General features: G+C 40.8%; 1 protein-coding gene across 1 annotated transcript in view; it reads left to right on the top strand.

The window, feature by feature from the left end:
• Positions 1 to 23836, top strand: part of LOC134745914 (DDB1- and CUL4-associated factor 8) — a 77962-nt gene that overhangs the window by 37982 nt on the left and 16144 nt on the right. The window contains exons 7-9 of the mRNA XM_063680028.1: positions 34 to 209; positions 15819 to 15997; positions 16547 to 16724. Coding sequence (XP_063536098.1) covers positions 34 to 209; positions 15819 to 15997; positions 16547 to 16724 — 533 coding nt within the window. The remainder of the gene's footprint in view (positions 1 to 33; positions 210 to 15818; positions 15998 to 16546; positions 16725 to 23836) is intronic.

Below are 23836 nucleotides of genomic sequence, written 5' to 3'. Positions count from 1 at the left end.
ATAAGTAAACACATGTTATACTATACTAAACAGGTCAACTACTAGCGTCGGGGTCGGACGACACGAACGTGGTGGTGTGGGACTGGGCGCGGCAGGCGGCGCTGCAGACCATCAAGACCGGCCACAAGTCCAACGTCTTCCAGAGCAAGTTCCTGCACCTCAACGCCAGGAGCCAGCTCAACATCGTCACTTGCGCCAGGGATGGACAGGTCGGCAAACCTAACCGATTTTTTCTACTCCTCTACTCTTATCTGTCATTTATACATTCATGAACACTCATCATAAATGGCCACTGCATCCCTGACGGATGATTGTTGCAACGCTGTGACAAGAGCGGTTGAGACGGCCAATGCATTTTCGCACACTAATACACTAATATAAGAACATATATAGCGTTCGCTACATATTTATTTTTTTGCCATCTATCGGTGGTTTTTGGAACTTCTTCCATATCAACGTAGTTTGCGTATTTCTTCGGTTTTTTTTGTTATCGTTAGCGCGGAATTCTCTTAGATGGCGCTTTATCAAAACACATGGAACCTTTTTTGGACTGAGATATTTTCGATGTAGGCAGGTGTAGCATCTCATACCTGGGTCCTAACTCCCAGTCCTTACTCCCACGGGCTGATGCTCTGGATTCTCCAATCGGCTATAATTCCTTAACGCTTTTGCCTTGTCTTCCTGTCTGATTCTCGTCTTCCAAATTACTCTCTGAAACTTTTGATTTAAAATGTTTTACTTTCTGGCTACCATTTCCAATTCTCCCTAAACTCCTTCTACCCTAATACGGCCCTGACCCGTCCGGTTACTTACCTTGCTGTTTTTCTAATCACTTCATGTTTTTATAATGATTTCAAAGCTAATCGACCTAAAATTCACTATAAATTTTCCTTGACATATTTGTTTCTTTGTTTTGACATAATCCGTCAAACTAATAATTTACTCTAAATTCTTTAGCATGAAGTTTAGGTCGTATAGTTTTCAAGTAGTTTGTTCTAAATTTTACCTAAAAATTGTTACTGGTGAACAAATATTTTCAAATATTTTCAAAATTAATAACGAAGTAAAGAAGAATTCTAGAAAATGTTATTGCTAGCTATATAAGCGGCCCAGCGGACATCTGAATTCAGTTTGCTTCTAGTTCCCAACAAAGGAACATCAGTTGTAAGGGTCCGTGCGGGGCCAAGCCAGGCCCCGCACCATCAAGAAACCCTCGATCGCGCTCCTTAAAAGGTTACCTGTGTTCCTGGCGAAGTCTGGCGCTCTCTGCACGCACCCAAGTCCGGTGGTGCTTTGCGGTTGCTCTAGCGGAGCGCCTCGTCTCCTAGGCGCGCGCTATCGGCGCGCCTCGCCTCAACAGGCGCGTGCTGTCACCGCGCCTCGCCCGCTATCGGCGCGCCTCGCCTCAACAGGCGCGTGTTGTCACTGCGCCTCGCCTCTTTGAAGAGCGTGCTTATCAGCGCGCCTTACCCAGCGAGCCTTACCGTACGCGTGCTACCAGCGCGCCTTACTGTGCGCGTGCTGCCAGCACGCCTCACCTTTGCGCGTGCTATCTGCGCGCCTTACCTTTGCGCGTGCTATCTGCGTGCCTTACTCTTGCGCGTGCTATCTGCGCGCCTTACTGTGCGCGTGCTACCAGCGCGCCTCACCTTGCGCGTGCTATCTGCGCGCCTTACCTTTGCGCGTGCTATCTGCGCACCTTACTGTGCGCGTGCTACCAGCGCGCCTCACCTTGCGCGTGCTATCAGCACGCCTATCCGTGTGCGTGCTCCTGCCTTGCGCGTGCTATAAGCGCGACTATAAACTTTATTTTATTCTTTCTGTAATTTAAACCATCTGTAGCGTGTCATATTTAGACAATAGCCGTTAAATAAAGAACCTACCCCTGTTATATCTATCTTTTCCTTACTACCTCCTCACTCCCAACTCCGTTACTCACTCCTCCAATATACGTGGAGGAGGGAGTAACGTGACAGTTTTGGCGCCCAACTTTTAAATTTACCGGCTTTCTTAACCCACTAAATTCTAAATTATAGACAGAATCCGTGTCTTTAAATCTTAAATAACTTTTCGGCCTCTTTCTGTTTAATTTTCTATTTCCTTAGTCAATATGGCACGTTTTTTAGATTATCTTATTATAGCAATCAGACTAGATAGCTACTTTTTTTATCACTTTTATTTCTAATGATGTATTTTTATAGGTCTTTAACTTTATAATAATTGTACTTCTTTTACTTTGCAGCTCAGCCCGTCCTCCTCCTCCCCTTTGTCCTTCTTCAAGCTCGTTTTCATTCTTCATTAACTGTCATTTTCCATTTCTTTCATTTTGTGTGATTGTATTCATCTGTAAATATTTCTTCATTCTCGGGTGGCTTAATAAGCCAGGTGCCCTTCTTTTTCTTTTCTTCACCCTGCAGAGCGGTAGTCCAACTCTGAAGAAAAAAATAAGCCTTATGGTCAAACACTACTTTTTTTTACTCTACTGTGGTAGGTCTACCCCTACCACAACCTAGAAGTAGGTTCTACCCCTACTCTCTATTCTCTCGTCGGCTCTAAACCGACTAGAACTTGTACATAAACTTATCTTCGCGGAGCGGCTGACTACTCCCTTAAAATAAGCCTTAGGTCGTTCATTATTATCTTATTATCTTTTCCAGTGGAGCGGCTGACTACTCCCTTCTATAAAGAAGCCTCAGGTCATAGCGAGGACTTCTTAGGAGTGTGCGTCATAGAGCGTGAACCACATCCCCTTCCTTTGCCAGAGACTTATGAATGCGTGATTATGACAGGAGATGTATGAGTGCAGGGAAGTTCCTCGATCTATTCATCTTCTTCTCCATTATATCACTCATCCTCTCGTTCCATTTATTCATCCCCATTAACGAGCTTGCTCTTTCTTTCTTCTGACTTACTGACTTACCTACCCACTTAATTACTTACCTACTTACTTACTTACTTACCTACTTACCTTACTTCCTTTACTTTCCCCTAAACTTAACTCTTCACAAAAAAAAAACTTTTCCGTTTAAGATTACGACAAAGTTTTTTTTTCCGTGGTTTTTGGGGTAATGTAGCATCTCATACCTGGGTCCTAACTCCCAGTCCTTACTCCCACGGGCTGATGCTCTGGATTCTCCAATCGGCTATAATTCCTTAACGCTTTTGCCTTGTCTTCCTGTCTGATTCTCGTCTTCCAAATTACTCTCTGAAACTTTTGATTTAAAATGTTTTACTTTCTGGCTACCATTTCCAATTCTCCCTAAACTCCTTCTACCCTAATACGGCCCTGACCCGTCCGGTTACTTACCTTGCTGTTTTTCTAATCACTTCATGTTTTTATAATGATTTCAAAGCTAATCGACCTAAAATTCACTATAAATTTTCCTTGACATATTTGTTTCTTTGTTTTGACATAATCCGTCAAACTAATAATTTACTCTAAATTCTTTAGCATGAAGTTTAGGTCGTATAGTTTTCAAGTAGTTTGTTCTAAATTTTACCTAAAAATTGTTACTGGTGAACAAATATTTTCAAATATTTTCAAAATTAATAACGAAGTAAAGAAGAATTCTAGAAAATGTTATTGCTAGCTATATAAGCGGCCCAGCGGACATCTGAATTCAGTTTGCTTCTAGTTCCCAACAAAGGAACATCAGTTGTAAGGGTCCGTGCGGGGCCAAGCCAGGCCCCGCACCATCAAGAAACCCTCGATCGCGCTCCTTAAAAGGTTACCTGTGTTCCTGGCGAAGTCTGGCGCTCTCTGCACGCACCCAAGTCCGGTGGTGCTTTGCGGTTGCTCTAGCGGAGCGCCTCGTCTCCTAGGCGCGCGCTATCGGCGCGCCTCGCCTCAACAGGCGCGTGCTGTCACCGCGCCTCGCCCGCTATCGGCGCGCCTCGCCTCAACAGGCGCGTGTTGTCACTGCGCCTCGCCTCTTTGAAGAGCGTGCTTATCAGCGCGCCTTACCCAGCGAGCCTTACCGTACGCGTGCTACCAGCGCGCCTTACTGTGCGCGTGCTGCCAGCACGCCTCACCTTTGCGCGTGCTATCTGCGCGCCTTACCTTTGCGCGTGCTATCTGCGTGCCTTACTCTTGCGCGTGCTATCTGCGCGCCTTACTGTGCGCGTGCTACCAGCGCGCCTCACCTTGCGCGTGCTATCTGCGCGCCTTACCTTTGCGCGTGCTATCTGCGCACCTTACTGTGCGCGTGCTACCAGCGCGCCTCACCTTGCGCGTGCTATCAGCACGCCTATCCGTGTGCGTGCTCCTGCCTTGCGCGTGCTATAAGCGCGACTATAAACTTTATTTTATTCTTTCTGTAATTTAAACCATCTGTAGCGTGTCATATTTAGACAATAGCCGTTAAATAAAGAACCTACCCCTGTTATATCTATCTTTTCCTTACTACCTCCTCACTCCCAACTCCGTTACTCACTCCTCCAATATACGTGGAGGAGGGAGTAACGTGACACAGGTTACAATTGCGTTGAATTTTGAATTTCAATTCTGATTCGGAAAGAAGAAATTTGTTTTCTTTGGAGGACTTCAGATAGATTTTGAGATTGACGTGGAAAGGTCTGTTTGTGGTCCGCGAATATTTTTTCTATTTTTTCCTTGTTTCCGTCAAGTAAACCTTTAATCGAGAGGAACGTTTTCTTCGGAAGTTGCCAATAATAACTTGGAGTGCGCTTTTCTTCCCGTCGTTCCGCGGCCTTGTTGGCCGTAGTTGCCTGCACCAAGACCCTTTTAAGGCCACCGTCGAGCAGTGCTCCGGTGGTACGTGTTGGCCGTATCAACGACAAGGCACAGCCGCCGACGGGCAGTCGGCAGTGGATGGTCGTCGACCGGCGGTCAGGTACTATCAGACCCACGGAGGACACGAGCCCGCATACTGCGTGGTTCGATAGATCACGGTACAGCGTTGGTTGGCCGAACGTTTTCTTTGGAAAGGAACAAGCAAATTGTCATCGTCTACGGAGCTTGAATATTTTTTTAACGTTATGGGATCGGTTCCCGTTTAATTACCCTATATATATATATATATTATACCACGTCGGTGGCAATCAAGCATATACGGCCCGCCTGATGGTAAGCAGTTACCGTAGCCTATGGACGCCTGCAACACCGGAGATATTACACGCGCGTTGCCGACCCTAACACTCCTCTCCCTCGTTGAGCTCTGGCAACCTTACTTACCGGCAGGAACACAACACTATGAGTAGGGTCTAGTGTTATTTGGCTGCGGTTTTCTTTAAGGTGGAGGTACTTCCCCAGTTGGGCTCTGCTCTAGATCTGGAATGACATCCGCTGTCCTGTGCCCTACCACACAAAGCGAGATGTCATTCACAGTGCCCATACCTCTCTTTTGGACGTAGTTTAAGGACATATCCGGGTCCGGACGCAGTTTAAGGACATACCCGGGTCCAATTGTTCATTGTTATTTTTTGTGCCATATTTCTTTTAATTCTGTAAAGCCGCTGTTATCCGTATTCCGCATTTCTTTACGGCATTTTCAAAATTCTAATTGCCCCTAATTGTCAGGCGAAACTAATATTCGTTATTAAATTTAGGCACCAATCACCCGTTGAAACAGCCATTATCGTCCATAATCTCCATCTCATTAATCCATTTCTTTCCTTCTACAGCTAAATTTATACGCTGTTATCTTTCGCACGTACACCTGTTCACGCCAGTGCGGAAAGCGGACAGTCAGAAATATAATTTGTTTTGGTTATAATAATTTTTAAATTCCATGTGTAGATTTTTTTTGGTGTTTTATGTTAAATTTAGTGAAGTGCTTAACAAATTATACGTGTTGTGCAGAAGTATTTGTTTTACTGCAATACATAATAGGCTTGAAGAAAAGTCTATATTGTCTATTCCTCATAACAGCACTTGTGCTTTAAAATCGCTTAAAAAATTAAGAATGTATGCTCGCTTATCTTAGCTGTATACTTTTGGTTTGTTTACCTGTATGATTCTACTAGTTTAAAGTATTATATTATACTAGCTGTGCCCGCGGCTTCGCCTGCGTGGAATTCGGTCTGTGTCAGTAAGCGGCTAATTCACCCCTAATTTATCTCCCTGTCTCCTGGAGACGGAACTTAAAGTAAAGTTGACAGATGATACGCTAGAGGACTGTAGTCCAGATAAAATATTTTACAATTATGTACCTACCACCAAAGATAGATATAACTCCGTAATAGATGGATACAGTCTAAGGAAAAAACGTGCCTAGAAAATCACGAAAATTTGATTCTCGATCAGATGTCGCTACTACCTTTTGCCTACTCTCGTATAGAGGGCGTTAACGGTTTCGTTTGTTATTATTTAACAATTTTAACGCATATCAGTGAAAGAACATGGGTCAAAATAATAAATAGAAATAATGCAAATAAAAAAAATCATTTATCCATATTTAAATACATTTTATCGTGTTTTTATAAATCTTCATTTTTAGTTTTAAAGTGTGTCGATAGATGGCAGTGAATTTACTGTGGTTACAAAATTTACTATGACAGTACAGCTCTATAATATTATATCCTCTTTGCTACCACTAAATAAAATTACACTCCAAAATGTTTTTTTTTTGCCCTTGTTCAAATTTTTAACGTGATTTAAACGGCATAGAGTAGTAGGTGTATATCGAACGATACAGTACCATTTTTGTATTTTTACGTTCTTGACTGTACCTATCCAAATCGGGTACACTTTTATTCCGAATTTTAGAATGTCGAATTTCATCATTCCGATTTTTAAATGCTCGACCCATCAAAATTCCGACTGTCATAATTACGAATGATGAAAATCACGAAGATTTATATTTCCGAAAACCCAAAAAGCCGAATTTTGTAAATTCCGAACTACATAATTCTGACTATAACAATTCCAATGGTGGCAAACACCGAATTTAACATTTACGATTTTCAAAATCACGAATTCGGAATTGCCCTTATTCCGAATTAACGTGATTCCTATTTTAAATATCCCAATTTTTAAATTTCCACTTTTATGGCAACAGTTCGTTTTCTTGGGGGTCGCAGTTCTAACCTAACCTAACCCACTTTTCTGGCAACAGTTCGTTTTCTTGGGGGTCGCAATTCTAACCTTTTTTTTTTTTTTTGTTTGTTAGGAGGGAAAAATGCATTACGCATACCACCCGGGTGCGGGGGGTGACCCCAGTGGTTATGTGGGACTCCCGTCTAGGCTAATGAGGCCCACGGTGTACCCACTAAAAAACCCCCCATATGCCGCCTCGCCGCCCTATTGGTGGGGTTACAGGAACGCTTGCGCTTGTCATCTGCGACCCCACCGGCGGCAGCCGCCCACGAGCGCGGCTCCTTCGCGGATGCCCGAAGGCCCTTCACGCTAGGCGCGCCAGATGGTAAGACGCGCCTTCCTCCTCGGCTTCCATTCTGTATTGTAGCGGACCCCCCCGAGCCCGCCACAAGGAAGCCACGGGCGCCAGGAATTTCCCCGGCGCCCGGCGACAGATCAGGTCTATGGTTCTGCCGCAAAACCACAACTCGGCTGCAGAGGACAGGGAGAACGGCACAACGTAACACCGACACTCCTCTTCCTCTGCAGCCCCACCAACGCCGCTACAGCGGAACGGCCCCGCCAAGTTCGCAGGGGATAGGGAGAGTGGCGCATCGAAATACCATCACTCCTCTTCCCCTGCGATCCCACCTCGGCCGCCGAAGATAGGGAGAACGGCTTACCGCAATACCGACACTCCTCTTCCTCGACGGTCCACCTTCGGCGCATCACAAGCGGGCTTAACCAGCCCACTTGGAGCGTCCTCCTCGGGCCAGCCCGCGACCCAAACAGGCCGGCCCTGGTTGCCTCTTCGCTTCACCGTGGGTGACCAAGCCACGGTTACTAAGCCCCTCCACCACGAATAGGTGAGCAACCCGCGGGGGGAGATCGCAATTCTAACCTAACCTAACCTACTTCTGGCAACAGTTCGTTTTCTTGGGGGTCGCAGTTCTAACCTAACCTAACCCACTTCTAGCAACAGTTCGGGTTCGCAGTTCTGTCTAATTTATTTATGCCGAATTTTTACGCCAAAAATATTTTATGCCGAATTTAACATGACGCGGCACGACAGGTACCCGTAATAATTACTAAAACGTGAGTCTTCATTTGAATATCACGGACTTCATTTTTCCGATCTTGTAAAAAACCGAATTTCTGAATACCGAATTATTTTATTTCCGATCGGACAATGATTTTTCGGAATTTAGGAATTCGGAAAAAAAATATTTTCGAAAAAGTGTAAAACCGGAACTTCAAGCTTTCTGTCAAGTGACAATCGGATTTAAAATTTTCGGAAATAGCACATTCGTGATTTTATTCCATCGTGTTTTTAAAAATCGTAATTTTGATATTTCGGACTTATAAATAATCGGGATTATGAAAGTCGTGGTTATAAAAATCGGAAAAACGTATTTCGGAATATTTGGGTGTTCCCATCAAAATCATGTCATCCAAATCGGTCCTCCAGTCAAATCAGTCTAAACATGACGCCGGCGGCGGGCAGCATCTGCCCCTTTTTTTTTGTTTTCGGAGTGGGAATTGCAACTGCGTAGCGTCTGCCCCTACGACTTGTTGATGGTCATAGCGAAGCAGACGCTCACGGGGACCTGTAGGCGCTTGAAGCGGAACGGGATGTTGCTCGGAATGAGGGGGATACGCAGGATGAACACGGCTTCTCCGGCGCCACACTCCGTCAGGATCTGCGCCTACATATGTATTGCGTACGATGTATTTGGGATCACAATCGAGACTCGCGCTGGCTTGCCGTTTCAGCCGAAAGCGAAGCGACCTGCCTGGCTAGAGCGCCACTGAGTCTCTCACCGTGCTTTTTCTCAGACTCCTGAGACCGTGCCCCTTATGGCCGCAATGCATTGCGAGACTTTCGCGAAAGATTCGATTTTGTCGGGAAGGCATGGTAACGCGTATAAGTCCCAAATCGTTTGACATTTACTGAAAAATGTTTTTTTTTTAAAGTATCCACCTTCGTGACCATTATTAAGAGGAAAGGGCACGGCCGCTTCTCCATGCAAACGCAGTCTCCATTTTTTGGATAAAAAGTACCCTATGTTCTTCCAAGGGACTCAAACTATCTCTATACCACATTTTATCTAAATCGGTTTAGCGGTTTAAGCGTAAAGAGAAATTAAAAAAAGTTTTTTTCATATTTTTTGTGTTTTCACTCGGGAATGGTGTCATTTTGATATCATAAATAAATTCGGCATACCCGATTTATACAAAAACGGTACCTAACTTGGCCTAGTAGCTAAAATGATATAATTATCAAGATAAAGTTTTTAACCCCTTTTTCACCACCATGGGGGATGAATTTTTAAAAACGCTGAAATTTTTTTTCTTGCTTTTTAATATAATTAACGTTTTGCAAAGTTTTAAGTTCCTGGCTTAAAATAAAATTTGCACCCCAAGACAAACTTTCATCCCCTTTTCAACCCCCTGAGGGGTTAAATTTCCAAAAACGTCAAAATTTGTTTTTTGTAATCGTCTGTCATACCTTTCTAAGAAGTTTCAAAGCATTTGTAATGGATTCAAACTTTCAACCCCCTTTTAACCCTGTTAGGGGACGAATTCTTGAAAACGCTAAAATTACTTTTCCTCTATTATAATAATATGCCCATTATACAAAGTTTCAAGTAACGCACTCAAAAAAAATTGAACTCCATACAAACTTTCAACCTCTATTTCACCTCCTTAGGGGATGAATTTTCAAAAACGCTGAAATTAGTTTTCTTGTATTTCAATAATATATCTTCTTACGAAGTTTCAAATTGCTAGCTTAAAATAAATCTTGAACTCCATACAAACTTTCATCCCCTTTTTAACCCTCTTAGGGGTAAAATTTCTCAAATTTTTATAGCCTATAACCTGGCCGTGGATTTTTTCGACAGATTAGTAAAGTTTGCATCAAAATCCGTTCAGCCGTTTTCATTTGTAGCGCGGTCAAATAAACAGACAAACAGATAAACAGACAAAAATTCTAAAAACTCTTGGAATGTGTTCTGTTATCGATTCTAAGTATCCCCAAACAATTTTTTTTCGAATATCTTCCATGTACAGACTTTCGACCCTCTTCCGCTTTATTATATGTATAGATAATTATATATTATAGTTTCGATTTTTAATTTTTCGTAAAAGGACGTATATTTGTGAGGATCAAGGAAATCATGGCTTTTGAAACATTTCAAAAATGACATCGATTTCAATACCTATAGTATTGTATGCAACGTTGTATAAGTAGGTCAAAAAGTGCTCGCGGCGTATACCTTTAAAGGTACAATGTTCGCGTACGCCTTCGGCTCCGGCTCACATTGTAATCCACGCCGTTCGCCTTTTTGACCCTTCTTATACAACGACGGTTGCATAATAGTAGTTTATGTGACTGCTACATAATGAAAGGCATTAAAACTCGAGTTCGTTCGTTTCATAATAGAATCACACGAGTGTTCTAATGCCGCATGCGGAGCATGATTTTTTGGTAATCATAGTGGTTTATTTAAGTGAAAATATCGCATTAATTTGCTAATCATTAATTATATTTGGTCATCATTCATGTTTTTTGGTACAATTTGAAGTGCAGTCGTGATTTAAACAGTACTTGGTACTACATTGGTACTTTTGTAATTTTAGACCTTATTTTTTCGGTATTTAGTTTTTTTTTTGGTGAAAGAGATTTCTTTATTTAGGGTACCAAAGTATTTTTTGGTGGTCATTATATTTAGTGCCAAAGTTTACATTCGCTCGCTTGACATGACAGTGATGTATTTGTTTATTATGTAAAACGTTTAAGGTGGTTCGATTTTCATACAAAATTCAATCTGCTTTAATTAAGGCACTACACACTATTACTACAGAAATATTTGCTCATTTATCTACTTTCGAATATTCGTTTGCGCTAAATTAATAGAAAAACTTTGTTTCATACAGAAATCATACATAAATCAACGTAATTTTTTCATCAATTTTACGTATGTGTGTGTCACAAATGTCGTGTACAAATACGTTGCGTGCGGCGTTGCCACTCTATGACGTTGGCGACGTTGCCTGGCCGACCTGGCAGGATTTGCAGTGCCGTCATGTTTAGTGCATTTTTATTTGACAGTGTTGACACTGACACAGGGTCATGTTTATTGTGACATCAATTCGTTTGTATAAATTGAAAATGATAGCAACGTCTAAATCAAGTTACAAAAATCATCGGTATTCTGGTCCGCGAAAATCCAGGAAAATTCAGACTCAATTGAAGCGGAATTCATGATGGTGAAATTTTGTAAGGTAGGTACAGTTTCATTCCTTCATTGTACGTTGTAATTTTCTCGTGCCGATCTTTTTAGAAAATAATTCTCACTTCTTCCGTAATGGTAGATATAAGCAGTGAACAATACCTGTATAATGTAATTATTACTGTTTTGGTTGCCGAATAGTCAATGTGTCACTAACTCTAGGTTTTTTTAGGTATTGTGCAAAATGAAGAGGCATTCTTGGAAATAAAATGTTTTCCTTCATTAGCCAGAAAAAATCAGGACATCCTCACTGCAATAAAGTAAAATAAAACATTTCCTGGGGATGAAAATTATGGAATTTTGTCTATGAATGAAAAACACAATTATTACTAGGTAAGTAAATGATAACTTTATTAGAATCCATATTGTTGCATCATCTTTCTTCCTATAACATTAGAGAATTTGTGCTATCATGATATTATTTTTCTTTCAGGTACAGGGACAACTACGGATAACAAATATGAAAAAATGTTATTTCATTTGTTGTGTGAATCCATCTACACCAACAAGACATCTACTGCTGGACATAGGCCTCCCCAGGGATCTCCACAACGACTGGTCTTGCAAGACCGGCCAAAATATCGAGAAATAAATAATATAAATAAACATGATAAATATCCCGTTTTCTATAATAGTTATAATTAAGAAGAAGGCCATGCAATGTTGTTACTCACTGTACCTACTTGAATCCAAAAAAAAATATATAAAAAAAGTTTTTATTTTATTTTACAATTACTACTTTATTATTAGTACATTACGATACAAGTGCGAAAAGTAGGAAATTGGCAACGAGTGGCGATAAATTGAAACACGACCGAAGGAAGTGTTTTAATCGACACGAGTTGCGAATTACCTTTTCGCACGTGTATTGTACAACGTTTTACAGTACATAATTATGGCCCTTTACATTTTCGACATATGCACGTATTGTACTAATTACCGCACTAGGGCGGTAACGTATATGTAGCACCATATGTACTAAAAAGTATTTTACAGTACATATGGTGCAACTTTCTCGCCCTAGTGCGTAAAGAGCACTTTTCATGCATATGTCGAAAGTTTAAAGGGCCATATGTACTGTAAAACGTTGTACGATATACGTGCGAATAGGTAATTCGCAACTCGTGTCGATTTAAAACACTCTCTGCGGTCGTGTTTTAATCTGTCGCCACTCTTTTCGAATTTTCTCTTTTCCGCACTTGTATCGTAAATAACTATTTCAAACTGCAAGGGTACGATAATAGATCTCAATTCAATATAATTTTGCAACATTTGGCATTATTAGGTTATAAATTGTATAGAGATGAAATCTATCATCGTACCCTTCCAGTTTGAAAAATACTATAGAGGCTGGGCAGTAAGGGATTGCCTTACTTGTAGAACTATATTTAGCGCTTTAAAAAAAAACTGATACCTGACACTTACAAACCTGGACTTCCTTGGGCTAGTGCTACTAAGAATCGTCAGTATTCTCCATCCTTTCTGAGTTGGAAGAACTCAAAAAGGTGAGATTTGTGAAAGTCAGGTTTTCAATATATGTGGCGTTTTCAACCAAACGGGTACCTACTTATTGTTGTCATATTTCCATAAAGCTTCAAAATGAAATCAACCTAATCGACAACCGACAATGTGGTACCTTTTAGTTCAAAACGTCACATATTTTTATAAAACGTTATAAACTAATTTATTAATAATACTAAATATCTGGGAGAAAAAGAAAACATAAGTAAAAACTAAAAAATGCTTGTTTTCCCAGAGATAAGACCTAGCTAGATCGAACCCCTTACAGCAAATTTCATCGAAATCGTTAGAGCCGTTTCCGATATCACTGAAATATATTTCGGTTATATCGGAATCGGACAAGAATTCGAAGACTAAAAGGTATAAGAAACATAACACAAAAAGGACAAAAAAAAGTACCCCTGACGTACCAGTCTCGAACCCGAATCCTCTTGCACGTATTTCCACGAACATACCGCAACGCCATTGCAGCATACTTACACCGCATGAAATTGTCTACTACAAGCATCACGGAAACACTGTTTGCATGTGTGAGTAATAGTAGGAAATAGCATGACAGAAACACTCTGTCGACTTTAAAAGTGTTTTTTGCACTAATGAAGTATTCAATGTTTATTATAATAGTTCAATATTTATGTAAAGAGTGCGCTAAACATACTTTTAAGTATACAGATACCAACACTATTCCACAAAAAAATAAAACCTGAAAATTTGCGAAAGTGACGCCATCTAGCGGGGTTTAAGCTTTGGGTAACCTAGTCGAACCACCTTAAAAGGTTAAAGGGTTAGGGGTAATTTACTATTGAACATCCTGAAATACGTATCTGGAGGCATCTTTTACACAATCTGCTTTTTACTGATTCACCATACAAAATTCAACCCCCTTTTTCCCCTTAACGCTCTTTTCCACCCCATTACGGGGTGATTTTGGAGTTGAAAACTATTCTATATCCTTCCCCATAACAAAAACTATCTACATACCAAATTTCAACTTAATCGGTTCAGCAGTTATTAATTTCCCATACAAAATTCTAACCCCCTTTTTACCCTCTTAGGGGCTAAAAATTTCAAGTTTTTGAATTTTACATACCAAATTTCAGCTTCCTAGGATTTCAGGAAGTACCCTAAAGGTTTTGATGATCATCTCATCAGTGAGTGAGTGAGTAAGTGATTGACGAAATCGGGGTTTCTTAGATATGAATAAAATCTAAACTATGTAATTGAAAATTGTTATGCTTAATAAGTCCACTAATGACATCATATTCCGAAAATTTTGTTTACCTGGTATAATCCAAACCCAAGTTATGAGGGTTCGAAAAAACGACGAAGCGCTTCCAGAAAAGGTAGGCGCTTCGCTTTGCTCGTCTTGGCGATTCGAAAACCGTGCAACTTTTACTGAGGTCATGTTAAGCTGGTTCGGATGATCCTTTTAGGATGTTCTAACTCCAGTGTCAGTTTGACGTACTATTTTGGGACACCCTGTATATCTATTTTGTAGGAAAATTTATACAGATTATTTACGTATTAAGACTATTTTTTGCTATGGGCTACCCACGGGCTACCGTTTACGAGTTATTTACGAAAAAGGCCGGAATTTTATTTTTGTTGCGCTACGGCGCACGGTTTAGGAGATACAGCCCTATAAAGATTTTTTTCTTTTTTGTGTTTTTTTAGGGTTCCGTAGCCGAAGGGTAAAAACGGGACCCTATAACTATGGCTCCCATACGTAATTTTTTTTGGTACGGAACCCTTCGTGCGGCACTTGGCCGGTTTTTTTTTTTAAAGAAAAATGCTGACAGTTTATCAGAAAGTTTTTGTTTGTGGCATATTTTAAAGAACTGAATGTAACTATGAAATGGTCAACACTGTGGGAATTATACTTCATGCTGAGGGCAACGATGTATGTGAATCATAATATCAACATAAAAAACTATGTGAACTTAATTATGTGGCTAAGACGACAGATGCAAAAATCAAGATACATAAACATATCTTGAAAATTTGTGTTATAAATTGCCAAACTACGTGTGTAAAATATACGACACGTGTGATAAAGATAGGTGTAGGTGGTAGTTATATTTTGTGTCTAGTTTACTATTAACTATTAGTTTCTCTAGAAATAAAAATTTGATTTCATGGAGATTTCTTTATTTATTTCATTGCATGTTTGAGAAAAGCACTATACATACATCGGCGTGAAAAGGGGTTGTTGTATATATGCATTCGGCCGGCAACCCCTTACTTCCCAGCCTTTGTAGTATAGTACATTACTACAGAGGCCGGGAAGGAAGGGGTTGCCGGCCGAATAGAATATACGGCCGAACGTAGTGAGGCCGGATAGTTATGAGGCCGACAACCCGTTTTCACGCCGATGTATGTATAGTGCTTTTCTCAAACGTTTAATATAGGTATATAGTTTGTCAAAGGACTGTCTTATTACAAACATAGACAGAGAGAATCATACTATCTTTGTCTTACACTAGTACTAACACCCAAAAGAAAAGGATGAGTATAGTTTTTTTTGTTCTTATTTACTAACAAGATTTGCTTGACCAACTATATATATCAATCAAATATCGTTTTTTTTTTAAACTAGGAGTATTCCAGCTTCCAGCGTAGCAAAACCGTCTCGTGTGATGCGGAAGGGTCCAGGATTTTCCCCAGGCTACCATCCCCCACACAGTCCTACCGCTCGAATGGCCATAGTGCCATAGAGCCCGTCAGGTTAAAAAAAAATATGGCTGAATGCCATGATGCTGTGCCACAATTATATGTGAAATAGAAATTAAAAAAAAAGCCACTTCCCGGCCTAGGCCTGCAACTTTGTATGAAATTTCATTACAGACCTCTCGTCTAGCCGCGCCTGAAACGTGATACTTCCCAGCCTAATATAAAGAACGTAATATCAATATTACATAGCATGTTTGAGAAAATGTACTATTTCGAGACAAATTTGTTCCTCGTAGGTCCGTCTTCTCCAATGCCCGCCGAGCGGTGGCGCCACGGTGTCGCGGCGGCGGCTCGCGTCGCACTCGCGCGCCGCGCACAAGCTGCATGTCAGCGCGCATGCGCCGCACCTCGTCGTGTCGGGCGGCGAGGACGGCGTCGTGCTGCAGTGCGACGTGCGCGCCGAGCAGGCCAACAAGTATGTAGCGGTCTCTCTCTAGCTTCACTCAACTGAGCTGCACGTGAACGCGCATGCGCCGCACCTCGTCGTGTCGGGCGGCGAAGACGGCGTCGTGTTGCAGTGCGACGTGAGCGCCGAGCAGGCCAACAAGTATGTAGCGGTCTCTCTAGCCCCACACACCTGAGCTGCACGTAAAAGCGCCGAGCAGGCCAACAAGTATCTAGCTGTGACTGTGACACACGACCCCATTCTGGAAATCAAATGTGCACTTGCATACGATTCACATTAAAGGCCCCCATACGCCGTCGAGGTTGCATTTGCGATGGCAAGCAGCAGAGCGGGCCAGTTCAGTTTTAACGTCGCACGCACTTAACCGCCAACTAAATTGGGGAGAGCCGCCGCAGTTGCAACAAAGTGCATACCTGCCCTAAACGGCTGAAGTCGCGAATCGAGCTCAATGGCGGACAATGGAAGATATCTACCTACATTATGATGATAAATATGAATTCCAGTAGTTTATTCTTATATGTATAATGATTAAGTACTGAAGCATTGTTATTTTTGTAGACTGTTCCACGTGAAGGAATCCGGCTCGTCGATCCCTCTGTACAGCGTGTCAGGACACCCACTGGAGCCCCGCCTGCTATGCGTGGCAGGCCGAGACCGCTTCGTCCGCGTGTACGACACGAGGCACGCGGCGCGCGCGAGGGATCTCTACTGTCCTAACTCCTTCCAAGACCATGAGGTGAGTGCCGATGCCTACTGCTATAGAGATAAACCAGTGTTGTAAGATAAGGCTAGGATATTAGTCAGGATATCTAGACTTGACTACTATGCGTGGCAAGCAGAGATCGCTTCGAGGCGCACTAAATTTGGGAATCGAGATTAAAAACATTAGTCTTCAAACTACTTTTATGGCCCGTGAGTCCTGACCTTTTCCCCGCTAGAGCAGAGGGCCTGGCAGTGGCCCTCGGGTCTAAAAGTTTGTCTAGTTTGGTTTGGTTTATGAAGAATGCGAAAATCGCAAACCCGTAATAGGTTACATATCAGAATCCCGAAAATTGATTTACCTAATATCGAATCCCCTATGCTCGATTCATCTATTTTTTTAAATACCTAATGGTAAATTAACCTAAGCTCATAACACCTAATGAACGAAATACCTAATGTACGTTTCACCTAATATTGTTTTACCTAAGCTCTGATTACCTATAGTCGATTTACCTAAAATTGACACACCTAATGCTTGAAATACCTAAAGCCGATTTACCTAATACACGAAATACCTAATGTTGATATACCTAATGCACAAATTACCTAAAGCTGATATACCTATTGCTCGAAACACCTAAAGCTGATATACCGAATGCACGAATTACCTACAGCGGTTATACCTAACGAACCAAGCACCTAAAGTCGATATACCTAATCCACGTAATACCGAAAGTCGATATACCTAATAGACGATACCCATAAACTCGATTTACCTATTGAACGAATTACCTAAAGCTAATATACCTAATGCACGTATATTGGTCGTTAACGTTTACCCTCGGCATACCAGGTCGAAATAGTAATTTATACAATCGTGATATAATAGAGAGCTTTTCAGTCACGTACCGTGTTTAGGCCACGAAGCTTGTTGAGTGGCCTAATGAAGGTACGAGATTGAAAAGCTTGATTAAGTATTATCACTATTGTATATTTAGAATAATTTTTATACGAGTCATCTAAATTAATACTTTTTCTACTATAAAACCTAAACAATTTTTAAAAAATTGGTAAGTATCTCAGTAGTACACAAGACATCAAAGCGTGCATAATATATGAATATTACTCATGAAATAGTCGCGCGTTGGTATCTTTTCCATTTTACAGCGGCGCCACGTGATTGGTCAAATTCATTATAGTTGACTACAGCGTTTGCTTATGAATATTTCGTTTTATTTTTATAGTTGAGTTGGGAGCCCATACATGAAAAGTACGCAATTATAGTTTGGTATACGAAATCTTAATTCAACCATTGCAGTCGAGTAGAAATAGTACATTATTGTCGAGGTTCGGAAGTAGCTACTTGCTGGCTGAGGATTCGTTTTAAACGGACGACCTTGGGAGTCCGTTTAATTGAATCCGAAGCCAGCAAGTAGCCTTCCAGCCGAGTCATATATAGTGCTTTTCTCAAAAATGGCGCAATAAATGCAAATATAATAGAAATATTTTACAGAAGCAACATTCTTATGTATATATTTTCACAGAAAAAAGTAAAAAGATTTGCTTTGCCGCCGTTTTATTTTTTTATAATACGCCAACTTATTTAAGACACCTAAATAGTCGCGGTACCAACATTATAATAATAAGAGCTGATCATCTGTTTGGCTGTTTAATGGACCTATGCCTTCATTTGATATGGCCACTTCAACTTTTAAAAAGTTTGGAACTCGACAAATAATGGAATTTGTATGCAACATTGCAGTCCCGAAATCGAGACTGCAATGTTTTTAACTTTTTAATTTTTTGACTGACCATAAACTACGCACTTCGCGACCTACTTTTTAACCGGCAACGTCGACTTTTCCGTCCATTTTTGAGAAAAAATATTTTTTAACCGACTTCAAGATTTCTAAAGGCGGAGGTTATCAATTCGGTTGTTTTTTTTTAAAAAAATTTTTATGTTTGTTACTCCATAACTCCGTCATTTCTGGACCGATTATGAAAATTCTTTTTTTGATTGTAAGTATATACATACAGATTGGTCCCGTTTCTGCCAAAACGCAGTTCTGATGATGGGATCCATGAGGAATCGAGGGAACTCCTCGAATGTTAAAGGCATACATATAGTGATTTTAGTATTTTCATCAACAAATCAAGCACTTACATTTAAAAAAGTGACATTTGGTGAAGTGGGACTGCTGCTGATGATCAGAACGGAACTCTTCAATGACGCATAGTTCACGTTTGGCGATTTGTCCTCTTCGTTATGTTTGTTAAGCAAGTTAGGTTTACAAGAAACATTTTTGTCAAGCTCGAGTTCTGATGATGGGATCCACGAGGAATCGAGGGAACTCCTCAAATGTGTAAGGCATACATATAGTGATTTTTGTATTTTTATCAACAAATCCAGCATTTCCATTTTAAAAAGTGACATTTGATGAAGTGGAACTGCTGATGATGATCAGAATGGAACTCTTTAATGACGCATAGTTTACGTTTGGCGATTTGTCCTCTTCTTTATGTTTCTTAAGCAACTTAAATATTTAAGACATATTTTTGTCAAGCTCGAGTTCTGATGATGAGACCCATAAGGAACCGAGGGAACTCCTCAAATGTGAAAGGCATACATATTATGAAAAAGCTTTCGACAAGGTTCCCATAACAAGGCTTATTTTCAAACTGGAACACCTGGGCATTAGAGGAAAGCTATTAAAATGGATCGAGGCGTTTTTGCGTCATAGAACACTCAAAGTGAGAGTGGGTGAATCAATGTCAATGCAACGAGACATACACAGCGGAGTTCCACAGGGGTCAGTTCTGGGCCCTGTTCTGTACATAATATATACTTTTGACTTGCCTCACTGCTTAAACTGCAATATCAGTACCTTTGCAGATGACACTAAATTATTTGCCAACCCATTGCTTGACTATGACTTGCTACAAGACGACCTGAACAAAGTATGGAACTGGTCTAAATAATGGCTCATAAATCTGAATTCTACAAAATGTACTGTTCTGCACATAGGTAAAAACAACCCTCATTACACATATAATATGGACAACACTCCCTTAAAAGCTGTCAAGGTACAAATCGATCTGGGTGTCAAAATCACTGAGGACTTGAAATGGGAAGAACATATAACTGCAATCGTGAAGAAAGCAAAGAGCCACCTCATAAGAAAAGCTTTTGGGAATCTGACGCCGGATATGATGCTCAAAATTCACAAAACCTATGTTAGGCCTATATTGGAGTACGCATTTCAAGTATGGATCCCTTATTTTATCAAGGATATTGAGATGTAGGAGAAAGTTCAACGTAGTTTCACCAAGATACCGAAGAAACTCAAAAACATGTCCTATGAAGAAAGACTACAATTCTTAAAGCTCACAACCTTGAAGGAGCGCAGAGAACGCGGAGATCTGATTGAGACATACAAAATACTAACCCAACACTACGACCTTAAAGATTTCCATAAGATGCTAGAACGCAATAGTAACAACCGTCTGAGAGGTCATCAGTATAAGCTGGTGTCTCACAGGTCCTACAATAATCCTCATAGACACTTCTTTAGCAACAGAGTGGTCAACGCTTGGAACAAACTCCCAGGGGATGTAGTAGCGGCCCAAAGTGTCAATGAGTTTAAGAATAAATTAGATAAGCACAAAGCAAATTCTACTCAACACTGAGAACTTGGTTTATGACTCTGGATACAGGCATTATCAGTTGTTTAAACTGCCTGCCTGCATTACAAATAATAATAATAAGCCCGCAGGGCAGCTTGTGGCGAGCTGTTGGGGAGTAACGACCCCACGGACCCGAGTGCTCCCGAGAGTCGGTCAGGGTCTCCGTCTCCGGCGTGTCTTCGTCGGTCGGAGTGGACCCCAAGGGGACCCGCAGGACTCTCAGCTCTGGCTTGCCTTCATTGGCTGTCCAGAGAGGAGTCGCTAGAGCTATATGCTCCAGGGGTGGAAGTGAAAGATGCATAAGACGCGAGTTGGCACAGTGGCTGCTAACAGCCACTGGGTAAAAAGCGGCGCACACCTCTCGACACCCCTGAGCCGCTCACACCGGTGTTGCTCCTGGTCGTCTTCACGACGGCAGTTTCAGGGGCCCATCTAGTCAGCGGCGAGTCACCGCCTGCCTCGATAACGTGTACAACATTGTTATGGCAGGTGTCCGGACCTCTCAGCAATAGCCCAATCTTTTGACCAGCCAAACTTCAACACCATAACCGGCACTCTTTTCCACTGTGTTAATAATAGCCCCTACGCCTGTTGGAACCGATTTACGGGTATCTATTTGTACCCGTGAATGGGTTCTAGCAGGTGTAGTACATAACAGCAAACTTCTCCAAAGGGCCTCTACGTGTTGGATCTATATCCCCACGCACGCCTATCAAATGACCGGGATGTATATACCCGTGAGTTTATATGAGATACAAATAATAATAATAATATTGTGATTTTTGTATTTTCATCAACAAATCCAGAATTTACAATTAAAAAAGTGACATTTGATGAAGTGGAACTGCTGATGATGATCAGAATGGAACTCTTCAATGACACATAGTTCACGTTTGGCAATTTGTTCTCTTCCGTATGGACCCAGACCCAAACTTGGACCCAGACTCGGACCCGGACCCGGGTCTGGACATGGACCCCAACTCGGATCCGGACCCGGACCGAACTCTGACCCAAACTTGGACCCGGACCCGGACACGGACCCGGACTCGGATCCGGACCCAGACCCGGACCCGGAAATGCTACTAGAAAAGTGGGTTAGGTTAGGTTAGAACTGTGACCCTTACAGAAACGAAATGCTATCAGAAAAGTAGGTTAGGTTAGGTTAGGTTAGAACTGCGACCCTTACAAAAACGAAATGCGAATGCTACTAGAAAAGTGGGTGGTTTTACCTTTTTTTTTTCAGGAGGGAAAAATGCATTCCGCATACCACCCGGGTGCGGGGGGTGACCCGTGTGGTTATGTGGGACTCCCGTCTAGGCTAATGACCCTCCTTTTACCTCCCTCCTGGTTTTACCTCCTTTTCTACATTATTAGGCAATATTATAATAATTAGGCAAAATTAGGCAAAAGATGGATTAGGATAATTAGGCAAAATATGCTGTCTTTTTCATTTCATTGTCTGTAATCTAAGAGTGCATCATCAACAATAAGTAAACTTTCAGCGGCATCCCCCATTGAAGTCGGTTTTTTTTTCTTAAAAATTATTTTACTTACAAACTAAGTATAAAAGTTAAACTGTACGTCAAATCAAAGATGTTCGAAATTTGAATGTCATTACTAAATCGATTTTGACATTCTAATGAACATAGACATAGTATAGTAGTTATAGACATGAAACCGAGCGACCAGGGGTAAGAGAAAGACATATTCATGTATTGACAGGTGTATGGCAGCATAATCCTTTTTCTCTTTCACTCTTATATATTTCGGTATTTCGCCATCTCCTCCTACCTATGCTGCCATAACCTGACCATGAAAAAAAAACCCGGTCGGTAATAAGGACAAAGCATGGGCACTATTTTCTCTTTCCTCTTATAGAAATCGCAATAATGTTGATTATTCATCGAATAAAATACCATCTTCGTTATCATCTTAGTTTTATTTCTATCTTCTTTCACAATACAGTTTTACATTTTATATTTTTACCAAATCTATTTCACACAGCTTATGAACCATCGCAACGGCCATAGAGTAAACTAGAGCGAATCAAAGACAATTAAAAAGCTATACTTAAGGGGATGTACAGACATTGTACTTCAACACTCTCTCAATGTTTGTACATCATTTTAACATTTGAATAAATTAAGTAAATTGCACATTTTTATAAATTTTTCACCTGATAAAAGCTTAGTTAGTATATCAGCTATCTGATCTGTAGTAGTTACATATTCAATGGTAATTAAGCCTTCAACCTTTTCCTTTATAAAATTACACTTTACATCAACATGTTTCAAGCGTTTCTGATCAGGATTTTGAACAACTTTTATAGTACTCTGATTATCTTCTAAAATAACAACATTATTAACATGAATTTTAAAATCTGACATCAACTTAATTAGCCAGCAAGCTTCTACAGATGCTTCACATAAGGCAACTAGTTCGACCTCCGTAGTACTCAAAGCGACTGTACTCTGCTTCTTTGACTTCCATGTCACAGTATTACCAAACAATTGAAACAAATATCCACTTGTGGATTTTCTGTCACTATCACGTGCAAAATTTGCATCTGCAAAACCTTTCTGTCTTCTCTGTTACAGTCTTCATCTGGTTTCTGTCATCTTTATTTTTACCCTCTTCATTTTCTTCATTCTTTATCTTCTCTATTTTCCGTTCCTCATAATTTGTTAGTACATTTTCCTCTTCGGTTTTCAATTTCTTGTTCATCTTTACTCATATCCTTTTCTGTCTCTTCTGTCTTGTCAATCTTGTCCAGTACATACTTTGTATATTTGTCACAATCTGGTTTTTCTGGTTTTGTCTCATCAAAGATCACATTCCGTGCCAATATATTTTTCTGTGTGTCAGGGTCATAAAGTTTATATCCTGTTGTATAATATCCGATGAAAATCAGTTTTTTACCAGAGTTGTCCAGTTTCTGTGTCAACTCTTTGGGTACATGATTATATGCTGTGGATCCAAACACTCGCATATTTGAGACATTTGGTTTCTTACCTTTCCATAGCTCTGATGGTGTTTGCCTTTTTCCATCAGTCGGGCTCCTATTTGACACATATGCTGAAAATAATACTGCATGTCCCCAAAACTCCTTTTTAAGCTGTGTATCAATTAAAACAGTCTAAGCCTTCTCTAATAAGGTGCGGTTCATACGTTCGGATACTCCATTCATTTCCGGATTATACGGAACTGTATACTGCATCTGTATCCCTTTACTATAACAAAAGTTCTGAAATTCTTTAGAAATATACTCTCCCCCGTTATCTGATCTTAACTTCAATATGTTAGCATTAAAATGGTTGGTCACATAGAAATAGTACTGTTTAAATTTGTCAAAAACTTCACTCTTATTGGAAAGTAAGTATACCCATACAAAATGAGTATAGTCGTCAATAAACGTCACAAAATATTTATATCCTTCTTCAGTCATTGGGGTAATTGGTCCGC

This window comes from Cydia strobilella, chromosome 1, assembly GCF_947568885.1.
Source record: "Cydia strobilella chromosome 1, ilCydStro3.1, whole genome shotgun sequence".
NCBI lineage: Eukaryota > Metazoa > Arthropoda > Insecta > Lepidoptera > Tortricidae > Cydia > Cydia strobilella.
Note: the sequence above shows the minus strand (reverse complement) of the source record. Positions and strands in the feature narration are given on the sequence as shown.